A 21,220-nucleotide genomic window follows, 5' to 3' on the forward strand; every position below is an offset into this window, starting at 1 on the left:
GTTTTTCTCTGCCCTTGTGTGAGCCCATTTCCATCAGTAGGGCTAACGCTCACATGGTTCATATGGGATTGAAATCTAGCACTTCACATTACACTCTATTCAGTTAACTCTGTTTAATATAAGTGCTACTTGGCCAACGTTTGGATAAAGGTAACCTTTCCTTGTGTGTGGTTAGAACCGAGCGAAATAAAAATAAGTATCGAAGGAACGCGAGAAAAGTAGCAGTTAATTTTACAGATTTGGTCACGATGACGTAACAAAAATCAGAAAACAGTCGTGATTCAGGCTTTACGCGCCATACTAGTGCCCAGCTTGCGCGCGGCCCTAAAACTCCAGGACGTCGCATTCAACTTGTCCAGCGGTTCTCTGTTAAAGCACAAAGAAGGTTATATATACTACTACGAAGATTGATAAGGCTGTTAGAGACATCATGGGGAAACGAGACAATCGAGTGGTAAGAATGAATTTTCATTTTACAGTAGCTATTAAAAGTTTCTTTGTGATACAATGTTGCAATATTTGCTTTTTCATGCTGGTGTTCCATTTTAGTCAGCAAAATAAATTTATCCTCTCATTCTTTAATTAAGGTTACTGCAGCAGCTGCCTTGGTGTCTTTCGGAAAATCGCTCTATCTTGTTCGCTTTTTTTTTGTTAATAAGATCAGTTTCGCTTTCTAAAATAATAAGGGGAAAGTTAAAGGCATTTTCAAATACTACATTTTATTACCTTTTCAGTGGTATATACTAATATAGTTTCGTTGGGTTTCTTTAAAAACAACATGAATAAGAATAAAGTATTCTCGTTTGTCTCACGATGTGATCACTTGTGATGTAGATCGCGATCTACATCACGCGATCGCGATCTACTTGTGATGTAGATCGCGACCTACATCACAAGTGACCACACCGTGAGACAAACGAGAATACTTTATTCTTATTGTACTTCAGCACGATGAATAACAGCAACCTTTTCTATTTTTTACAACACGAATAAGATTGATTTTCCGAAAGACACACCTGGAGGTTGACAGTAACCTTAAAGCCAGGTGAAATTCAAGGAGGATTAGTCTTTTCTTTATATATAAGTTGGTAAGGGTAGACAGATGATGGTAAATGTGCTATGGCGATATTGAGATAAATGGTCTATTAGCCTTTCATTAAATAAAGTACACAAAGAAGCTCTCAAAGGCAATATTATCCTGGAGTCCGAAAGCTTACGTTTTAAGAAAGTTTAAATCAGAGGACATGTTTTCATCTAGAATGAGTTTAAACCCTGGTTACTCTTATATTTTAAACACTAAATTTCAATTCTTTGACTGCGCCTGATGTAACGGCAGCCATGTTGGCGGAAAGAATAGCGCAAAAGTCTCTTATGATGCAAAACTTAAGCTACATGTACCTATTTCTATTGTTTTGACACCAACATGGCCATCTTATCATGAGAGCACAATCAAATTCCTCCAATAATAGAAAAAGTATTGGATGAACGAAGTCACATCAAAGATCTCGCTACAGCTTCACAATTCATTATAATAATAATAATAATATTATTATTATTATTATAACAGTCACCTTCACGCAAAGATATCTATCTTTCATTGGTCTCACACACTGAAGTAGATCATCCTTACAATGACCTCCCTGGTACAAATAGACATTTTTTTCTTCTGACTAACCAGTACCTTTTTTTTTTTTTAGGCATATATGAACCCCGTTGCAATGGCACGGGCACGAGGTCCTGTTGCATCAGGGCCAACAATAAGGGATTACCTTAACAGAAACAGGCCAACACTGTGAGTGATGTCTTGACCATACTTCACCCCTCCCCACAACGTAGCCCAGGCATTTGACCTTTTTTGTCTTGTTTGTGGGGAAGTTGTGGCAGATTGGGAAGGGGAGCAGGATTAGGGTTAGCCTTCACTTCATGTTACATTCACAGAGCTTGGATAAAGCAGGTATAAAAGTCCGACCAGATCAAATTAGATAGCTCACCTCAGATGAATATATAAAAAAATGATAAGGCCTCAAGAAATCACCCTAGCCCTAATCTTTAAGCTAACCTTGGTGAATCAGGGCAAACATCAAATTAAAATAGTTGTGACTTACAAAATCCTTTTTCACTCGATCTGAGGTGAGCGATCTGAGTTCATCCGATCTGACTTTTGTACCTGTCCTGTCCTTACCTGATGGAAGGTAATAATTTATCACTTTTAGTGTCTTTATTCTTAACCCTAAACAACGAAAATGGACTGTAATTATCTTATAATCCATTACAAAAGAACAAATTTTAGGAAAGAATAAATTTTGGGGGTGGGTATTGAATGCAAAAAACTGAAGCTGGCACGCAAAAACACTCTGCTTAAACTTCACAAGGAACTACATTAACCTTCATAATTTATGCTGAATGCATGATTGAGACGACTGCTGACTGTAGCTATGGAAGAAAGTTGGTTACTAGCGCAATGCTATTGTAATGTTGCAGGTTAAAAACTAACACTGATGCCACCAATGGTTGCTTCCCTATGTCATTTGTTAAACGGCTTTTAATTACGTTACATTACGGTAAATTATGTAACATGTTATTTGCAGAGAGGAAGTGAAAGAAATGATGGACAAAAAAAAGACAGGCTCAGAAACACTGGCTGCATTTGAAGAACATTTAAATGAGGTGCCAAACATTCTTGATTATGTGCAACACTTATCAAAACCTTCAAGGGAAAGTACAAAACTGGGACAGAAATACTAGCTTTCATCTCAGTTTTCTATGTAATTTTTATCAACAGAAATTCAGAAACGAGCTGAAGAAAAACAGAGAAAAAATACTTGGTGCATCATCAGAAAGTTCATCTAAAACACCAAAGAAAGAGGTACCATGTTTTTCAAAATAAATTATTTTTTTAAGCATCACTTAATAGTTACTTTTTTCCTCTCAGAAGTATTATGTAGAAACATGTAATTTATCTTGATTCCACTTGATTGTTCGGGTAAGTGCCATCCTTGGAAGGACTGTTGTTGTGTGTAATGTTGTGATAATCTGAGTGAAGGTCACCTCCAGAGTCAAGCTATGTACTTGATGTTGTGAAAAATAGAAAACCATCTTATCTTATTTTGTTTATCATCACGCTCTTAAAAATAACATTTATTAACCCTTCCCTACCTGAATGCTGCATATGAGACATAGATTTTATTCTGGCTAACACAAAATGATTTTACTCGTGGATTGGGGATGCTTAAGATATGAATGGATTAACTGGTTTTGCGTAAGGAAGCTGTTGTGTGAATGCTGATACATGGGGTTTGTTTAAAATTATATTTTGCACAGCTCCAGCAATTTTCTTCTTCTCTAAGTTGAAGTTTAATGGTAATATTTATTCTTAGCAGATATTTGTAAACTTAAATCTCAATTATGTCTTTCTTCAGAAAAAGAAGTCAAGCAAGAAAAAGAAAAGGAGGGTGAGATATTGTTGTTATTTGCATTATAAAGCCACTTATAGTGATAAAATACATTATGGAAACACAAACACAGTTATTAGGTTTTGTTAGATTCACATTCCCACCCTGAGGTCACAATATCTTAAGATAACACCTGCTTATCAAAAGAGTTGCTTAGCACACCATGTTGCAAAATCTGTGACTTCAGGAAGCAACATCAGAATGCTACCTAGAAATTGGTTGCCAACAGCAGTTGTTGTATGAGGAAGAGCTTGATTCTTTACTAACAGTCGGCATCTGTGGGAATTGTTTGTCTTGTTGACAAAGACAAAGTTTGAAAACAAAGGAGGAGAGCACAACTACAATTTCAAAATGGGCAGACTAAAGCAGACTGCAACATGCAAGAAAATAAGAGCTTTTAGTGATTCACAACAGTGATAAAATGAGAAATTATGATACTTGATACTTGCATTCAAGATGATTTTTGTGTCTGAAAGTTCTTGTAATAGATTATTGAACTGCTGAAGGGAAATAAAGTGGAAGTTACAGAGATCATCATAGTTAGATAAGCAACATAAGTAAGCATAGTTTCATAGGTTTCTCTATTTCCACTCATAGAACAATACAAATCAATAATACAGTATAATTTTATACAGAAATGTGGAGGTTTGTTAGACATGACAGACTACAGTGTGGAAACCAAGAAATAAAATAAAATAGACTATAATAAAATTATCAGATTATTTATTAATAAGTTTGAAGTAGAAAGTAAAAAAATGAAACAAAGCAAAACAATGACACCGTACTACTACAGCTAAACAGGAAGTCATTCTCAGGCTTCAGATGTAAGCAAATAATCTTTAAGCTCATTTCTAAAGTTTTGGAGAGAGGGAGCATTTTTTATTGTGTAAAGGTATTTTATCCTTGGCTGTGGCAAATGCAAGCAAGCTCAAAAACACTAATTTGTATTCTAGCATCTCTTCTAACATGCTATGTATACATGTAAACATTAGTTGTTATTATAAATTATATTATACTTAGTCTAGTTAATATTCTTTCCCTCTAATTTTCAATGTTTCCATAGGGGAACAAACTAAAGTGCTTCTCTCAAGAGCTGTCATGTTTCTAGCAAAAAATTCATACAAGAGGTCTGAAAGTATTTTGAAGGAGTAATACATAATAATGCTGCTTTCATGTTATCCCCAATAAGATATAGGCTGATCTTAGACAGTGATATCTGCCTTGGCCTTTTGCCTCATCAGATAGTACCTTTTCTATCTGCACAATTCTTCCTATCACAACCTCTATCAATAATAATTGAGCGATAACAAGATTTGAAACATTGATTATTGGATTGAGGTTCCTTCCCTGAACTAAATAAAATATGGCTGCTGTTTGTTTGATTTCAAGCGGCATTCTTCCTCGTCATCATCATCTACATCTACCTCTGACAACAGTGATTCCGAAGAAAAGCGAAAGGTATTGTATAAGTTTGTTTTGGGCTTGGATCTGAGAGTTACTTCACTTTTAGTCATACCAGAAGCATGATGACCTTGAAGCATGTTACTTGCAACTCTTTTCCTTGCAACAAAGCTGGGGATATTAGGATCCAATTTTATGCTCAAAAATAAGATCAAAGCTGTACACGCAGGAAAATGCGTGAGTTATGTTACATCCAACTTACAAAATTTTTAATAACCCTGCTCTGAACCAGCGTTAAACGCTTCAACGTTATGAGCTTCTGACCATACATAAACCCGTCCAGGGACTCAGGATTAACAGCCTGCAAACCTTCTTTGTGGTGGGGAAATAACTTGTAAGAAAATTTAATTAGAGGACAGACAAAGCAATCAGCGTTAAACGCTGGTTGCTTTGACCGCGTACCGGTGGCTCAGTTGGTTGAGCATCGGACTGCCATGCAGGAGGTCATGAGTTCGACTCCGGCCAGACCAACACTCAGGGTCTTAAAGTAATTGAGGAGAAAGTGCTGCCTTTGTAATTACACCCACAAATGGTTAGACTTTAAAGTCTTCTTGGATAAGGACTTAAAAAACCGTAGGCCCCGTCTCACAACCCTTCAATGTTCATAAACTTTGTGGGACGTTAAAGATCATCCCACAGACTAGTCGAAAGGAGTAGGGCATGTAGTTCCCGGTGTTGTGGTCTGGCCTTTCCTTCAGCAATGTGGTTGGCTTGGCGTAATCTTCTGAATGGACTACTGATTGATGAGACCACATAACAGCAAAAACAGACAGTAGTCAAATTGAAGGAGTCCAAGTGCTAAAACTGGTTAAATAAAAAAAATAAAAATAAATAAAAAAAGATGAAAACCCATCCTTTTCCTTCCTAGGAGCCTAACTACTGATTATCTTTGGTGTGCTTTGCTTTGCTCTATACCAAAAATTCAACTTTTTTTGTTGCTTTAGGTTTAAGATATTGTATGAAAAAATTAAATCTTTTGCACTTGCTCAGTTGCTGTTGTGATTATGTAAACTTTTTGGTGTTATTATTTACTTTTTTTTCCCTCTAGTTTCTGCTTTAAGAGTGTTCTCTAGTATTTGAAATTGGCCTCTTTTGTTTCACAGATGGTTCAAGTTCTGTGTTAGACTCTGTTATGTCCTATTTACCATGTTTAATGTTGTACAAACTTGTTTTTTGTCATCTTTTGGGGCCATTATCACCTATGTTTTGCAGGACATCTTTCAACATATTTGTACCAGTAGTAAAAGTGGCTTACTGACAAAGACAACTTTGCTGGGAAAGCATTTATTAACTGACTTTTGAGAAGGACTTTGTCAGAGAATAACCCATGAAACAGAGGACAGAATTGCCCTCTTTTAAGATTGAAGTAAGAACAACATTGATGCTTATTCCTGAAATAATGCGGACTTATTTCTTTGGACTAAAACTTGTGAAAGCAAAGCAAAACCCATGGCTCATGGCCACCTGTGCTCTTGTCATCTATGGTAACCTATGATTTCTTTCTTTAAGTTTCAAGGGAGCGTTTTAGTAGTGATGAAATTGTATTATTGCAATGCCAATGTGATGCCCTTCAATTAAAACAAAAACAGAAAAGGCGAAAGAGTAAGAAAGGAAAGAAAAGGAAGCTTATGGAAAGTGAACACAATGCAGAGGAACCCAGAAGGAAAAGAAAAAAGAGGAAACATAAAGCAAGTTATAACGACTCAGCATCCTCTTCATAAGGCAAGTATAAGTTTTTTCTATTATTTTACTAAAAAAAAGAAAGTTACTCTCCTCAACAGATACAATACGACGAGACGGACATCATAATAATTATTATCCCATATGCATGCTTTTGCTGTGCAAGCCTATAAATGATCAGATGCAAGTTGGAACGAAAGAGTGATACAGCTGTCAATATAAGATTGCTCAGTTCTTTCCTTTTAGATTGTTGTAAAGAAACTTTAAGGGGTATTAGGTGATGGACAAAATAATATTGGTTAGGGTGTGGCTCTCCTACAGCTCGTGATTGAATACACCATACAGATCTCCTGGAGATATTGTACAGTTTCTATCACTTCTGCAATGAGATTACAGTTTGTTGTATTTTTATCAGGTTTCATTGTGGTGCATTTGACCTTGTTACTGCCTTTCTGTTAGTCTGTCACCCTCATATAGTTATGTTATGTTATGTGATTGTGTGATCATGGGTTAACAGGGAAAAGAAAGTAGACAAACTTCTCGAACAATTTTATGAGATAACATAAGTTATGGGTCGTTGTCATTTAATCAAAATTTTAATTGTTTAATTTCCTTTCACTCTTTGTACATGTACATAGGATGCTTAAAGTATGATATACAAGAACCTAACAGTTGTCATGTGAAAGCCTCTTTTGTAAGTTACTGTGTACATCCCATGCCAGAGGGAACAGTCTGGAACAGTTATGTTTTATTTTCTGTTAGTAAATCTCTGTTATTCACTTCCAGGACTTTTAAATGGATCTATTAAATCTCTATTGCCCTAAAACAACATTTTGTATCAAAAGACCAATGACTTCTACAGTTAAGCTCTTGAAATACAAGGGATAAATGCCTTTTACTTTTAATAGCTGTATTTTGTTCTTTTGATAACATTCCAATTTCATAGACACTGACAAAGTGGAATAAATCCGGTCACCCCCATTTACGGGGATAAACCTGGATCAAAATTGGATTGATGTTGATGATTCAGTAAGCAAATACACGATCAGTGAGCTTTGGCAATGATGATGGCCATTAAAAAATATTAATGTAAGTTGACAAATGTTTTGCCTCCATACCATTCTTTTTGTGTTGTTCAATGTTTGCAAAAGTATGCTACGACACTAGTTATTGTATTTGTGACCAGAAATTATTATTTATAGAGAACGAGAGATTGCTTGTTGTATACCCACGTTGTAGTCAAAATTAATTTCACATAGTTTTGCACGAGGATGGAATACAAATGTACTAAAAGCTATGCTGCATGTGCTGCAGGCTTTTTTTGGTCATTAAAAAAATACTGTTTGGTGGTGGCATGGTTGTCTTGTCATCATTGCTAAAGCTCTCTGTTGGCTAGCCATTCCTTATTGGGTATTTTAGTTTACGTGTATAATCATCTCTGTCTTTAGCATTGCATGAGAACTGCCAATTCATGGCTAAAGAGGAATAATATTTTAATTTGTAGAATAGTTGTCCTAACTTCAGGAGTTTAGACTTCTCTAGAGATTCTCTTTAAAAAAACTAATTATGTACATAGGCTTTGTACATTTCTATGTCACAACAATCTCTAGTTGGATGTAAGATCTTGCAAACGGTCTCTGTGTAAACAAAAGTACAATGTACTTGTTTTTGACTGAGCACAACTTAATGTACAAGGTAGAATTTATGTAATAAAAATGAAGTACATTTTAAAATATAAAGCCTATCCTTCCTTTCTCATCAACATAGTCATGTTGGTGTTCCAAGTTAATCTGCCATTAACCCATTGCTTCCTTAGAGTTAATGCCAGAAGATTTCTCTCGTTGATGGGGTGGGGGGATGGGGGATGTTTAGGATTCAGTGGGTTAATGAAACTTTCTTTGCATGCAAATGATGATAAATAATATTGATAACAATTAAACGAACATTTGCACTGAGTAAGAAATGAGTGAAAACCAAGAGCTACATTTGTATTTTTTTCATAGAGGCAAATTCTAACGCTGATCAGTCATGCTTACAGTTTAGAGCACATACACTGTGCATAGATTAATCATGGTGGATTTTTTTGTAGTTGTAGTGTGTCTGGGTTTTTTTCACAAGATGAAACAAGGATGGCAATGACTCTTGTTTGATTTATTTGTTTTTACTCTGTTCTAAACTGATAACTGGCTTAGCTTTGACAAGTTTTGCCTCCACTGCTGCTGCTAACACACCACTAAACATCTCATGAACTCCCTGACCAGTCCCAGCTGAAGTCTCATAATATCTGAACAAAAAAAATAAAAAAAACATAACCAATGGGAACTTATTACAACAGGAAATTTAAGTCCTAGATCACTTGTTACTGTCTTGTTCATAATAACAATAAGGTTATGGCCCTAAATTATGGGGCATAAAAGCAGATTGTAAGTTGAAGCCCTAACAAAAAAGCAATACATGATTCAAAAGGTTTGGCTTGACAAAAGTGCAGATTTAATATATCACTTTTGCAGGTGGAAACTAAGCTGTCCAGCGGTGCCTCCTTAGGCTACTGCCAATGTATATTCTGGTTATCACAAGATGACCAAGAAAGCCAGTAATGCAAAGTAACATTTATGCCATTTGCTTTACAGCTGTACCTGTATATGGGACAAGTGGATTATCATTTACATGAATCACCAAAAAAATGTGACCACTTTTAACAAATCCACTTACCAGTGTGCACTATCCAGTTAAAGCCAAAAATGGCTTTCCTTGGTATGTGATTGGATAGTGCACAAACAAAAAATGTAAATTAGGGTATTAAAAGAGGTCCCACTTCAGAGTAAAGGAAAATCTCATTTATAAATTGTACGAAAGAGGTGATTAGCTTGCCCTGCTATTTCTTTAGTTGCACTGGTCCTTGCAAACATCTGCCTTGAACCTCACACATCCGTAAGGGGAACTAAAGCATGTTTATGAGCCACTTACTATGGGCATTTTCAGAACTAACTTTAACTGATTGAGCACTGGACAATAAGCAGTAAACAGACAAACAAGAAGTAAATTATTTACAGCTTGTTTATGTAGTGTACAATAATATTATCATTAGGGAAGTGAAAGATGTCCCCATCCAGATCAAGGCCACACCATACTGTTTTGAACATTGAGTGGGCTGACTTTGACCCCACATCATTTGATATGTCACAAGTGCTGAGCAAATTGGGCCCTGTGGTTTAATGGTTGAAGGAGAGTTGAAAATTAAACCATTTGCTGATGCAATTACAAAGGTGGGACTTTCACCTCTCAGTCAGTTATTTTAGAAAGGAAAGGAACTTTATTTAAGTGTCTAGTCATTCTAGCGCTGGAGCTCTCATTGGGGACACTGTAAACTGAAATTAACAATGAAAGTAAATCAAGTCAAATGTTGGTTTTTGAGAAGAGGGGAAACCGGAGTACCCGCAGTAAACCTCTCGGTGCAGAGTAGAGAACCAACAAAGATGCTCAGTGTTTGGTCCTTTTGCAATTTGAACCTGCAACCTCCTGCATGGGTGGGGCCTGACACTCAACCAACTAAGCCAAGTGGCCATCAGTTGGTCTATTTGATGTACCATCAAGAAAAACAAACCTGATATCATGTGCTTTGGCCCATCTCTGTCCATCCTTGCTGCCTACAACTCTTTTGGAGGATAAATCGATCTGTAAATGTGCAATAAACAATTTTACTGAAAATTTACTGAAAAGCCTTAACCAACCATGCAGCAAGCAATGTTGGATACAGCTAAACAAAGTGCTACAACTTATTGATGGACAATGGTGTGTGCGCTTGATGTAAGGATTTGTTTGCCTTGGTTTAAAAATGATGCACAATCTTGAACTATTGATTAGAACTGATGATCTGTAATCTTTAATGATGGATGTCAAAGTAAAAAAAATGTAACTTTGCTTTGTATAAAATTAAAGTAGGAGTGCACTCAGCTGTCAAGCCATTGTGCATTCCTCTGTTTATACTAACCACCTGCCGGCGATGATAACACTATCCACTGGATAAATCACTATCCAGCGGATAAACACTAGCAAAACCAAACAACTGGAGCCTGAACTAAATAATGACGATGAAACATAACATAGTTGCAGTCAGTGTGTAAGAATCTCAAGTGGCAGAATGCAACTGGTTGGAAATTTTCAAAGACTGGTAGAGTTGAAATCCAACCCATAATCAGAGTGGGATTTGCGCCAAGTGCAAATGCATGCAAATCCAAGACCTCACAGAGTAACAACTGGACCACGCCCCCTCCTGAATAAAATTTAATGTAATATTACGATGATATCATCGTAAATCATGTCTGACCTTATTTGCTACCACAGCAACAACAGCATGTTTGCCACCATTACTAGTGAATTCTTGGAGCCAATAATCCAGTGAGTCAAATGACAGCTTGTTTGTGACATCAAACACAAGAACACAAGCCTGGGTGTGACGTGGAGGAAAAATCAACCCTCAGTTCTTTAGAATTAATTTTTAAAAATCAAATGGCTCAAATAAGTACACATAATATCATTACGGTGATTAAAACAAACGAAAACATTTCTTAACATTGATATAGTAGCACAGCTGTCTGTGCACTCACCTTCAACCATTTTGGCCTGGGTTTGATTCCCTGACCTATCATTTGCAGCAGTTTCAATAACTTTTGAAGTAGATGCCTGGGCTAATCAATGTAAGTGGCAGTCACTCTTGTGTTTACAACGGTTTGAGTGAAAATCAAGGTAGAGGTGAGAGGCAAATTTCTGACAACGTAGACGGCGGTATACCGCTGGTGACCGGCTTCTAATGAAACCCCTGCATTTAGTGGATGGAGTTCGATAGTTTGCTTATCTGATCAGAGAGGGTTTTGCGAATACTTTGATTTTCTCCTCTCACCAAAAACCAATGATTTGATGTGGTCTGCTTTGACTTGATATTATGATTTTATTTACAGTCTTGCCAATTAGCAGAGCTTTTAAGCACTTTGCTAAATAAACTTGAGACCTTGATAAGTGATGATGACTGTTATTGTCATTATCATTATCATGATGCCTAAGATGACATGTTGATATCAACAAGCCCGAGTCCTTAATTAATAAAATGAAAAGACAACATTACTTTTCACCTGTGTCTGTCCATACAATTCAACTCTTATTTCATCAAAATCTGCATGACCACCAAAATCCCAGAAGTTGATCCTATCTGAAAAATAACGTTTTATGCAAAAAAGAAAACTTAAGAGGGAAGGAGGAGAGTTCTAAGTGTAAACAAAACAACATTAAATTATAATATGGGCACAACCACAAACAAAAATAATATATTAAAATTACTGATTTTTTTTTCAACTGAAAGAATCTGTTCTCTTGAATTCTAGTCACTATTATCATTACAATGAAGAAAACTTCTTTAAATTGAAATGGGATGTCCACATGCAATAACATTGCTGGCATGCAATGCCCCACTTTCTGTCATGGTACCGTAGAGTTCCAATAGTAGCGACCCTCGTTACTTTCGGGGAACAAAAATTGTTTACAAATAGAGCTGGCGCGAGCTTCTTTTCCGAAATAACTATATAGAGTTTTCAGTTTCAATATGAAGAAACGTTCCTGTTGTTAATACGAAATTATACCGGTTTACGATAGTTCTTACATCGCTACATCAGTGGACTGATGTCAAGGACGAATGGTGGCATAAAGCTTCCCCTTGTTGTAAATGAAAGTGCTTTTTCTTAAACAATTTGTGACACTGTACAAACACATTATTTTACATTAAAATTGTTTGACTATTGATTGACAAATTAATGATATACAGTATACCATTTAAAAAACTTAGGTCTCGCTAATTTCGGGGGAAGGGGGTCGCTACTTTCGGGGGGTTGTTATTATCAGAACTTTACGGTATAGTGTCTGTTGAGAGTGCTTGCCTTGCACTAATGTTGCCCAGGATACAGATCCAAGACTGGATGCCACGTACTATGTGGCCCTGAGAGGTTTTTCTCGGGGTACTTTAGTCTTCCCCTCTGACTGAAAAAAAAAACCAACATTTGATCTGCTTGATAAAAAATTCCAAGTGCTCTACTAATAATGAAGACTAGAAGTCAACATGAATTTTATCAAGCAGATCAAACGTTGGTTTTTTTTTAAGCGAGGGGAAAACCAGATACAAAAATATGGAGGTCATAGGTTCGGTTCCTGCCTAGGACTCTGATTTTTCAGTTGTCCTTTTGCCTGTTTCCAAGCAACTTGTATTCTATCCTTCTCATGGGTGCATTGCACCTTTCCATCATTTCATGTATTAGTAGAGCATTTGTTCTGCTTACAAAACCTTAACACTTCAATAAAGTGAGAGTTAGAATCTTACATTCAGTTCCATTTATTTTGTGTAACTTAAAACCTGGAAGAAAGAAAATAAAACTGGGATGGCATCAGTGCATTATAATTTTTCCTTCAATGGTAAGTGCTTTCACATACAACTCTTATGCATATGTCTCTATAAGGTCAGACCAAACTGATTTATAAAATTGCACAGTGGTCTAGACATAGAGGGACTAATATTACTAATTTTATTACAGGTAGTCATGCTTGTTAGAAATTGCATGCTTACATCGGTCAATAACCTCAGATGTCAATGATCAAAGTTGCAAATCAGGGCCAGAAATGTAAAGTGCTACCATCTGGAGAGTTCATGAAACAGATTGATGATAAATGGTACAAGTATCTTCAGTTGGAATATTGGGGATGGATAGTGTGATGGAGAAGGAAATAAAAAGCAGATTTAGAGAAGAATACTTTGGAAGACTGAGACTGGTTCTTAAACCCAAGTGGTCAAAATAAATTTGAAGCGATTAACAGCTACATGAGGCTGGAGTAATCTTTTGGACAGCTGATGAACTGCAGAGCTTTTGTTGCCTTTTCATCCCAGGAGTGACATTCATTTGATAGATTGTCTGAATCAAGGAAAAAAAGAGATAAAGGGCTGATTGGTTGTGGACGATGTGTATTAAGGTCAGAAGAGATTAAGGTAGAGGTAGACTGTCTAAGTAGAGGCAGTGTGGCCCAGTGGTTAGGGTGCCTGCCTTGAAATTGGAGATCCCGGGTTCAAGACTCTCTTTGACCACAATCGTTGAATTTGATCCTGGTAGTTCCTTGTTCAACTTCCCAGCTGCACTTGTAAATAGCCAACTGGTTTGCCTCCGGCCAGTTGGGATTCTTAACAGTTGTAGTTGTTATTCTGTTCCGTCGTTTTGTTGTGTTTCATTGGCCCTGAAAAGCCCCTATGGGGAGCGGTCAATTAAGTATGTATTGTGTTATTGTATTATAATACTTTTGACTAGTACGTAAAGAATGCAAACCAATCATTGCTGTTGAAAGTGAGTTCAGGACATGAAGACAAAACCCAGTACAAAAGAGAGAAAGATGCTGAAACTGAAAATAGGTGGATGGAAAAGAGGATGCATGGAAAATATAAAATAAAGAAGTGGACGCCGACACAGAACAAAGGTAGTCCTGGGTGCACAAGGTGGCATGAAGCCTGACGCGAAATCCTTAATTTTAATGGTACACAGGAGCAGTTGCAATGAGAACCACTTCTGTAAAGCAAAGAGTTGACCACACAGTGGGAAGTAACAAGTGCAGGATGTGAGGAGAAAATGGAGAGACTGTCTGGCACATCAATGCACACAACTGGCTCAGAGAGAGTAAAACAGCATCGCGATAATGTGGTAAGGATAGTTCATTGGGAGTTTTGTTGGATGCTTAGGCTTGAGACGGCAGGTACATGTAAATGGTTTGAACACATAAACCATAAGGTTTTACAGAAAAATGATCATGTCAGGATTCTATAGGATAGTAGAACATGTAAAACAAAGGTAGCAAGTACCGGTAAGGCTTGATTATAGATCACCCTGCCTTCCATATATCAGGTGAAAGACAAAATGAAATAATTATCACTAATGTTAATAATAACTTACCATAATCAACTCCTACTGTTGGGTGGTAATTCTTAGAAAACTGTCAAGAAAAAGGTTTCACTTATCTAGTACTGAGTGAGTGAAAAATACAGAATCTTAATGATAAGCTACATGATAAACTACAGATTTAAATAATAATAATAATAATAATAATAATAATAATAATAATAATACATGGCTTATATAGTGCAACTCTTCTCAAAGATCCAGTGGCGCTTTACAATAATGGTAATATAAATATAAAATCAATTGGATAATGGAATAAAACTAGTAAAATCAATGAAAACAAAAACTACAACTGCCTAAAGACATGGGTTTTTATTTTGGACTTAAACGTTTGTAGGTCTTCCACTTGCCTAATATCGTCTTGCAGGGCATTTCACAGTGTAGGAGCCCTGAGAGAGAATGCTATCCATATGTTTTAAGATTGCATTTAGGTATAATTAGGAGTTTTTTCTTAGAATATCTTAGGTTTCTATTAGGAATGTACAGTTTTAACAATTCAAATGTTAAATGACCTTTAGAATAAAAATTATGACAACATAATAATTTCATCAAACCTTTTTCTCACAGAAGTTCTTCACAAGACAAGTCTTTCCCACACCATCATTTCCAATTCCCACAACCTACAAGAACAATAATTCATATTCATGATAGTTACATTTTAAAAGACAAACTAAACAATCACTATGAATCAACTAACCCAAGTTCTGAGGTAGATTTTGGGTGCCTGAATGGAAAACCCCTTTTTCGATCTTTTACTAAGTTCAAACCAGAGCTGGAATTGCCACACTTTTCTACAAATTCCAACTGACAAACAAATCAGGTACTGGGGAAAACCTACAACAAGGAGTTTCCAAGCAAAGACAATGCCATTTTTAACAATTATATGATAAAATTTTATTTATCTGAAGAGGGAAGTGGTCTTTCAGCTTGTGTGGCACACAATTATGATGATGATGATGATTCAAACCATTGACCTAATGCAAAAAGGGCTGCCAACAAATTATCCTTTTGTCTTTGTGTTAATTAGCCTAAATTTACAGCCCATGCATGTTCTTTCAACGATTAATTAACACAAAGACCAAATAATACATTTTGTACTTTGTTGGGAGCCATAATTTTTGCATTTGGTCAATTATTTCTTTGCCTTGTTCTGCAAAACAACTATGTGAAATAAGGAAGTTTAAGGTTCTGACGACAACATGAGCATTCAAGTCCAGATAAGCAATTGTTCCCTTGGTACCTGCCAGTCAACCATTGCCAGTGGTCAATGACTGTCAATACCTTAATTAATTTCATTGTCTTTAGTTTTATTTCTTTTAGGACTGCTTACCAGTTTTATGCTTAAGCAATAGAAGACTTTTTCTGTGTTAACAATTAGCCTCACCTAAACACGAGGGGGAGTTGGGAGAATTTGAGACAGTTATGCAAACCCAAGATGCTGTTGAGGGTTTGCATAACTGTCTCAAATTCTCCGAACTCCCCGAGTGTTTAGATGAAGCTATGTAAACATAAAAAATCCTCTATTGCATTTATAAAATATTTCTCAAAATTAATTCGACAAATGAAGGAAATAATTGTTTTTAATAGTATACCCGGTATGTTGTAACTGCTATAATTTCATAATGTTAGTTGTGGTTAAATTATTTAATTAATGTGCCCACCACAGCCAATTTTAGTTTCTTGCCTAAATGCTTTACAAATACCGTTGCAAGTGCTGCTAAAATGTTGAAATAAGAAGCCTGCTGTTTGTTTCAAGAAAGGTCATATTCATAGGGTTGTGGGAGGGGACATCCTAGTAGTTGCATGGTGTCACCTGCAGGCATCACGGTCTGCAGTAAGGGTTACCACAAGAGAGGATGACAAGATTTAGAGATATCAGTAATACAAACCTGAGAGACTTAAAACTATATTTTTACAGTTGTTTTCTTTAAAATTAGTAATTAGGGTTAGGGTTTGGTTAATAAGGACAGTCACTGTTATTTTCAAAGTTAAAAGTCACTGGTTGGCATTGATGATGGTAGGATTAGAACTCTACCATAAACATTTTTTCAGTGTTAAGCTTAATTAGGCCTCAACATTATGCCCATGGTTTGAATTAGTACATGGTTATGATGGTCGACGTCTGTAATCTACACAGTAACTCAGGATGCAGTGTGGCCCAGTGGTTAGAGCGCTTGCCTTGAGATCCGGAGATCCCGGGTTCAAGACCCGCTCTCACCACTCGTTTAATTTGATCCTGGTAGTCCCTAGTTCAACTTCCCAGCCGCACTTGTAAATAGCTAATTGGTTTGCCTCCAGCCAGTTGGGATTCTTAACAGTTGTCGTTTCGTTGTGTTTCATTGGCCCTGGAAAGCTCCTATGGGGAGCGGTCAATTATGTATTGTATGCACCTTTGCTGTGATCTTGTTGCCAACTAGCTACTCAGTTGACACGATTTATAAACCAAATTGTCGATGAGCAGTGTTACCTTAATCCAGCATAAAGATCCAGCAATTTCTTGCACTGATTTGCTCAAATGCCCAGGTTTTCTTTCCATTTTCGCGGGAGCCCTTACTTTGTGTCCAGGCCTGCTAAAACAAACATCCGGTTGCCAAGCAGTTTCGACTGTTCAAAGTTCAAAATGGCGGAGTTTGCTGCACATTTGAATCAGGGAACTGCAAATGCAAATCCTACAATATTTGAGATTATCGCTGAAGAGTCTATGGCATCGATTCTTCGACCTGCTGTTGGGTATGCCTTAAAAGTGTTGGCAACTTCCAATCCTGACAAGTGGGGCTGGGTTTGGCGTATTGGAGATGAAATTTATCTCTGCTTGGACTATTTTGTTCAGAATCACTACTTGAAAAACTCCGGAGGATCCATTTCCGAAAATTTTTACGGTCTTAAAAGAGTAAACACCGGTATAACTGGAAAGAAAGAGGAAGGAATTTCGAGTATTCAAAGATATCTGTCTGTAATAATGCTTGTTGGTGTCCCATATGCAAAACTGAAACTTGATGAACTTTTTGAAAGAACTCGAGAAGATTATATAACTGGAAATCAAACTTCTTACCCTAGGAGGAAACGTTCATACTTTCTCCAGCTGAAGAGGACGTTCGTTTATGTCTATCCATTTTTGCATTTCACATGGGAAACGGTTTTCTTGTGTTATTATTTGATGTACGTGTTTCAGTTTTCCGAAGTTCATTCTCCGTTGTTGCATGTCATCGGAGTTTCCCTGAAAAGGCTCACAAGACAAGACATACTTACACAGAATGTACAGAACAGTCATATCAATCTGTTAAAAGGAAAGAATTTGACTGAAAAATTATCAGCGATTCCGGGATCTCTTGGACGTTTGGTTGTTGTGGTGTTAGCCAATGGCCTTCCCGTTATTGTGTTTTTCCTTAAATTCATTGAGTGGTGGTATTCAAGTGACAACAAGGAAGCTGTACAATCAGTCATTCAGTTACCAGTGCCTCCACCACCTCCTGGACCTAAGGTTTGGAATGTTTAGGAATATAAGGCCTTGTCAGGGCAGGGGTAATATGCTCAAGCCATAATTGTATCATAACATCCCCAGTTTCCCAGTTAAGACCATGGTTATTGCCAACGAGTCAGGCCTTCTGAAGACAGAAGGCCTGGCGAGGCGGCAGCTTATAGAGCCGCGAGAAGATTTTTAGGCGGACGAAATCTCAGAAGCGCTTCAAATTTAATTGTAATGTAGACCAAAAGCTGTAATGTAGACCAAAGCGATCAAATATTGACCGTAGCGATAACCAATGAGAGTGCCGCACGAGTACGCCGCGTGATGTTTGCAGCCGCCAGATCACGCAAGCTTGGCTCGTTGGCGCTTTAGCGACAGCTATAACTAGTTGATAAGGTTATCTCATAACAGACACTATCCAATTAAATACTACCTCCCGTGAGATGAAGTTGCAAGTTAAACCGAAAACCCAATCCACTGATAAACTTCACTAATGCTCAATGATTTTACTTCTCAATGGGGACCGGTTCAGGGGTGAGTTATCACGGCTGATTTAGATAGATTTCTGAGCAAAAGAGACCGAAAAAGATACAGCCAGAGGTCAGGCTATTTGCAAGAAACTCACTAAGAACATTACTAGAGTCCTGCATTGACCATTACATGTATAGTCAGCTCTAGAACTCATTTTTATTGAAGTTGTTTTTGAACCAGTGTTTAAATGTTCTTCAAATAATGCTAATGCCCACTGCACAGTTGATGCTGAGTTACAAGGTTGGTGACTCTGGGCTATTTAGCACCACAACAGAACACTTTTCATGATAAAAAGAAGTGAGGAGGCAGTGAGGCCCAGTGGTTAGGGCGCTTGCCTTGAGATCTGGGGATCCTAGGTTCAAGACATGTTCTGACCACTCGTTGAATTTGATCCTGGTAGTCCCTGGTTCAGCTTCTCAGCTGCACTTGTAAATAGCCAGCTGGTTTGCCTCTGGCCAGTTGGGATTATTCACAGTTGTTGTTGAGTGTTCTGTTGTGATTGTATTTCATTGGTCCTGTGGTCGATTAAGTATGTTTGTATGTCTGTATGTAAGTAAGTGAGCCCGTATCAGTAGAAAGTCACCGGTAGCCTCACTACCACTGAGCGTTTCTGTAAAGTGGGCTATTTATTATTGAAGGAGGGGAATGTAATCCTAAAGTTGAATAAATTGCTTTTCCCAGCCAGCACAGCATGGAGTTCAGCTGCCTCCTCATCCCGTCCAGTGCCCTCTGTGTTGGAAAGTTCGCACCAATCCTACAGCATTATCCTCATCTGGTTATGTTTTCTGTTATCCTTGTATTTATAAATATCTCAACCAGCATGGCTGCTGTCCCATCACTCACTTACCAAGTGCTACAAAGCAACTCATCAGGCTGTATGTAGATGTTACCAACTAAATAGGAAGATTGATGCTTGGGGAACAATAGGTAATATTGTCACCATCAACAAACAACAATGGATGAGATGACTGACATCTGACAGAATTAAAGAGGAAGGAAGAGACAAACTAGTGCATTCAATCTGAAGTCTGTTTGCAGGCGATACATCTAAAGCTCTGTCCTTTTTAAATTTTCATCACTGATGTCTTTCGTTAAGTTTTTAATGATAACATTGGTGTAAGGTTAGAGAGGCAGTGCAAATGTACTGTGTTGTTATTCACTCTACTTCATAGATAACTTAGAAAACATGGAGGTATTTGTGAACTGAGTTTTAAGCGCTTTTTAACCTGGCCGAATATGTAAGTGAACTGCCTGTTTGCAAAATGATTGTCTTATTTATTACTAAGCTTAAATAATTTATTAGAGCTTTTACTAAGCTTTAAATACAGCTAGTTTAGTAAATAACTCAAAGTTCATAACATATTTTTAATGTCTGTTCTCAGATCAATTGTCTACAGAATCTGTTTTCTTTGTGCCCTTGTCATTGGCTCATTTTACAGGTAGATAATATGTCAATAATCAAAATAATATAACCACCGGTAAATCTCGTGGAAAGTAACTGGCCACTGACTGCAAAACTTAATTTCCTATTAAAAATCCGAGTGATCATGTCGATCAGAATTTGCTCTTGTCCTTGAATTTGTTTCAGCTCTTCTTGCTTTAATGTTAGACAGAATCTCGTAAGCTTCCTGAATTTCCATGAATTTTCGTTGGGCTTTTTCTTTATCGTCCGGATTTTTGTCTGGATGCCATTTGACCGCAAGTTTTTTGTATCTTCGTTTGATTTCCTCTTGAGTCGCGTCTTCTGTCAGTCCCAACACACGATACGCGTTTTTCTCTCCCCTTGGATCCAAAGCCTTGACAAATTCCTCGTAGAAATTGTCCCAACCATTTCTCTGACCCTCCTCGTATAAACCCCAAAACACTTCCTTGAACTCCAGCCATACTGGGGATTGAAAGAAATGGTTCACCGCATCTCGCAGTTTCACTGTTTCTCCATCCTCCGTTGTAACTTGTGCATTAAAATAAAGGAACGAGCTCCAAAGAAAACAAATAACTATACCGCCAACAGCGAGATACTGCAAACGCTTGCATAAAGTCCTTTTTGCTGGCTTATTTTTCCGAAACTCCCGATGATTTTGAAAGAATATCGCCGCAATCAAAGCAACGTACATGGAACCAGCCTCCTCTCCGGTTAGGTAAGTTAAAATACTATTGGTAATAAATGCTCCTGCCAATGGGTATTTGAAATCTCCTCGTTCACGACCAATGTTCCCTACAAGATACACCCCGATAGCGACACCCAAAGGTACCAATAGAAATGGCAACCATGCCACTTCTTCGGGGATCGCGAGACGAATTAAAATTCCGTAGAAGTAACCTACTAACATTTGACCAGAGAATCTGGTGACACTAAATGAAGGCTCTTTACGGAACTTTATCTTTCTTTTTAACTCTTCAACGAAGTACGGTTCATCATTTGCATCGTCAACATACTCGGGAATTCGCCAAAGATCACGAAACCAACCCAAACCAAAGAAGCCGCCGATCGTGGACCACCACAAAAACGCCTGGATATCTCGACCGAGGTATAAATGATGTAAACCAAGCCATCCCCAAATCAGCCAGATTAGATAAGTTAAGAATAAGCTTTTTCGATTCTTCGCCATGCCTCAGTTTATTTGCAGTAGTGTGACAATTGTGCTAAGTGA

At 37.4% G+C, this 21,220-nt stretch overlaps 4 protein-coding genes across 5 annotated transcripts; 2 read left to right on the forward strand and 2 right to left on the reverse strand.

Moving 5' to 3' along the window:
- The first annotated feature begins 403 nt into the window (after nucleotides 1–403).
- Nucleotides 404–8,332, forward strand: LOC138048980 (protein FAM133B-like). Its single transcript, XM_068895059.1, has 8 exons — nucleotides 404–454; nucleotides 1,698–1,792; nucleotides 2,589–2,667; nucleotides 2,783–2,866; nucleotides 3,420–3,452; nucleotides 4,842–4,910; nucleotides 6,503–6,635; nucleotides 7,232–8,332. Exons 1-7 carry the CDS (start codon nucleotides 431–433, stop codon nucleotides 6,632–6,634), a joined length of 516 nt encoding a protein of 171 aa, XP_068751160.1. The 5' UTR covers nucleotides 404–430; the 3' UTR covers nucleotide 6,635; nucleotides 7,232–8,332.
- Nucleotides 8,102–17,150, reverse strand: LOC138048978 (dnaJ homolog subfamily C member 27-like). Of its 2 annotated transcripts, none has more exons than XM_068895056.1 (8): nucleotides 17,040–17,150; nucleotides 15,127–15,192; nucleotides 14,567–14,606; nucleotides 12,958–12,990; nucleotides 11,723–11,799; nucleotides 10,921–11,040; nucleotides 10,198–10,268; nucleotides 8,102–8,230 (listed from the first exon to the last, which is right to left on the reverse strand). In XM_068895056.1, the coding sequence occupies exons 1-8, from the start codon at nucleotides 17,106–17,108 to the stop codon at nucleotides 8,200–8,202; spliced, it is 507 nt and encodes a 168-aa protein (XP_068751157.1). In that variant the 5' UTR covers nucleotides 17,109–17,150; the 3' UTR covers nucleotides 8,102–8,199. The 2 variants fall into 2 exon arrangements, with proteins under 2 accessions (XP_068751157.1, XP_068751156.1); XM_068895055.1 differs by lacking the exon at nucleotides 8,102–8,230 and adding an exon at nucleotides 8,724–8,877 and having other exon boundaries at nucleotides 17,040–17,148.
- An 11-nt stretch (nucleotides 17,151–17,161) lies between these two features.
- LOC138048979 (peroxisome assembly protein 12-like) lies at nucleotides 17,162–20,129 on the forward strand. The gene is made up of 2 exons (XM_068895057.1): nucleotides 17,162–18,053; nucleotides 19,251–20,129. Exons 1-2 carry the CDS (start codon nucleotides 17,193–17,195, stop codon nucleotides 19,464–19,466), a joined length of 1,077 nt encoding a protein of 358 aa, XP_068751158.1. The 5' UTR covers nucleotides 17,162–17,192; the 3' UTR covers nucleotides 19,467–20,129.
- LOC138048975 (dnaJ homolog subfamily C member 22-like) lies at nucleotides 19,915–21,220 on the reverse strand. The gene has a single exon (XM_068895053.1). The coding sequence runs from the start codon at nucleotides 21,176–21,178 to the stop codon at nucleotides 20,099–20,101; it is 1,080 nt and encodes a 359-aa protein (XP_068751154.1). The 5' UTR covers nucleotides 21,179–21,220; the 3' UTR covers nucleotides 19,915–20,098.

Source organism: Montipora capricornis, chromosome 5 (genome assembly GCF_036669925.1).
Source record: "Montipora capricornis isolate CH-2021 chromosome 5, ASM3666992v2, whole genome shotgun sequence".
Classification (NCBI taxonomy): domain Eukaryota; kingdom Metazoa; phylum Cnidaria; class Anthozoa; order Scleractinia; family Acroporidae; genus Montipora; species Montipora capricornis.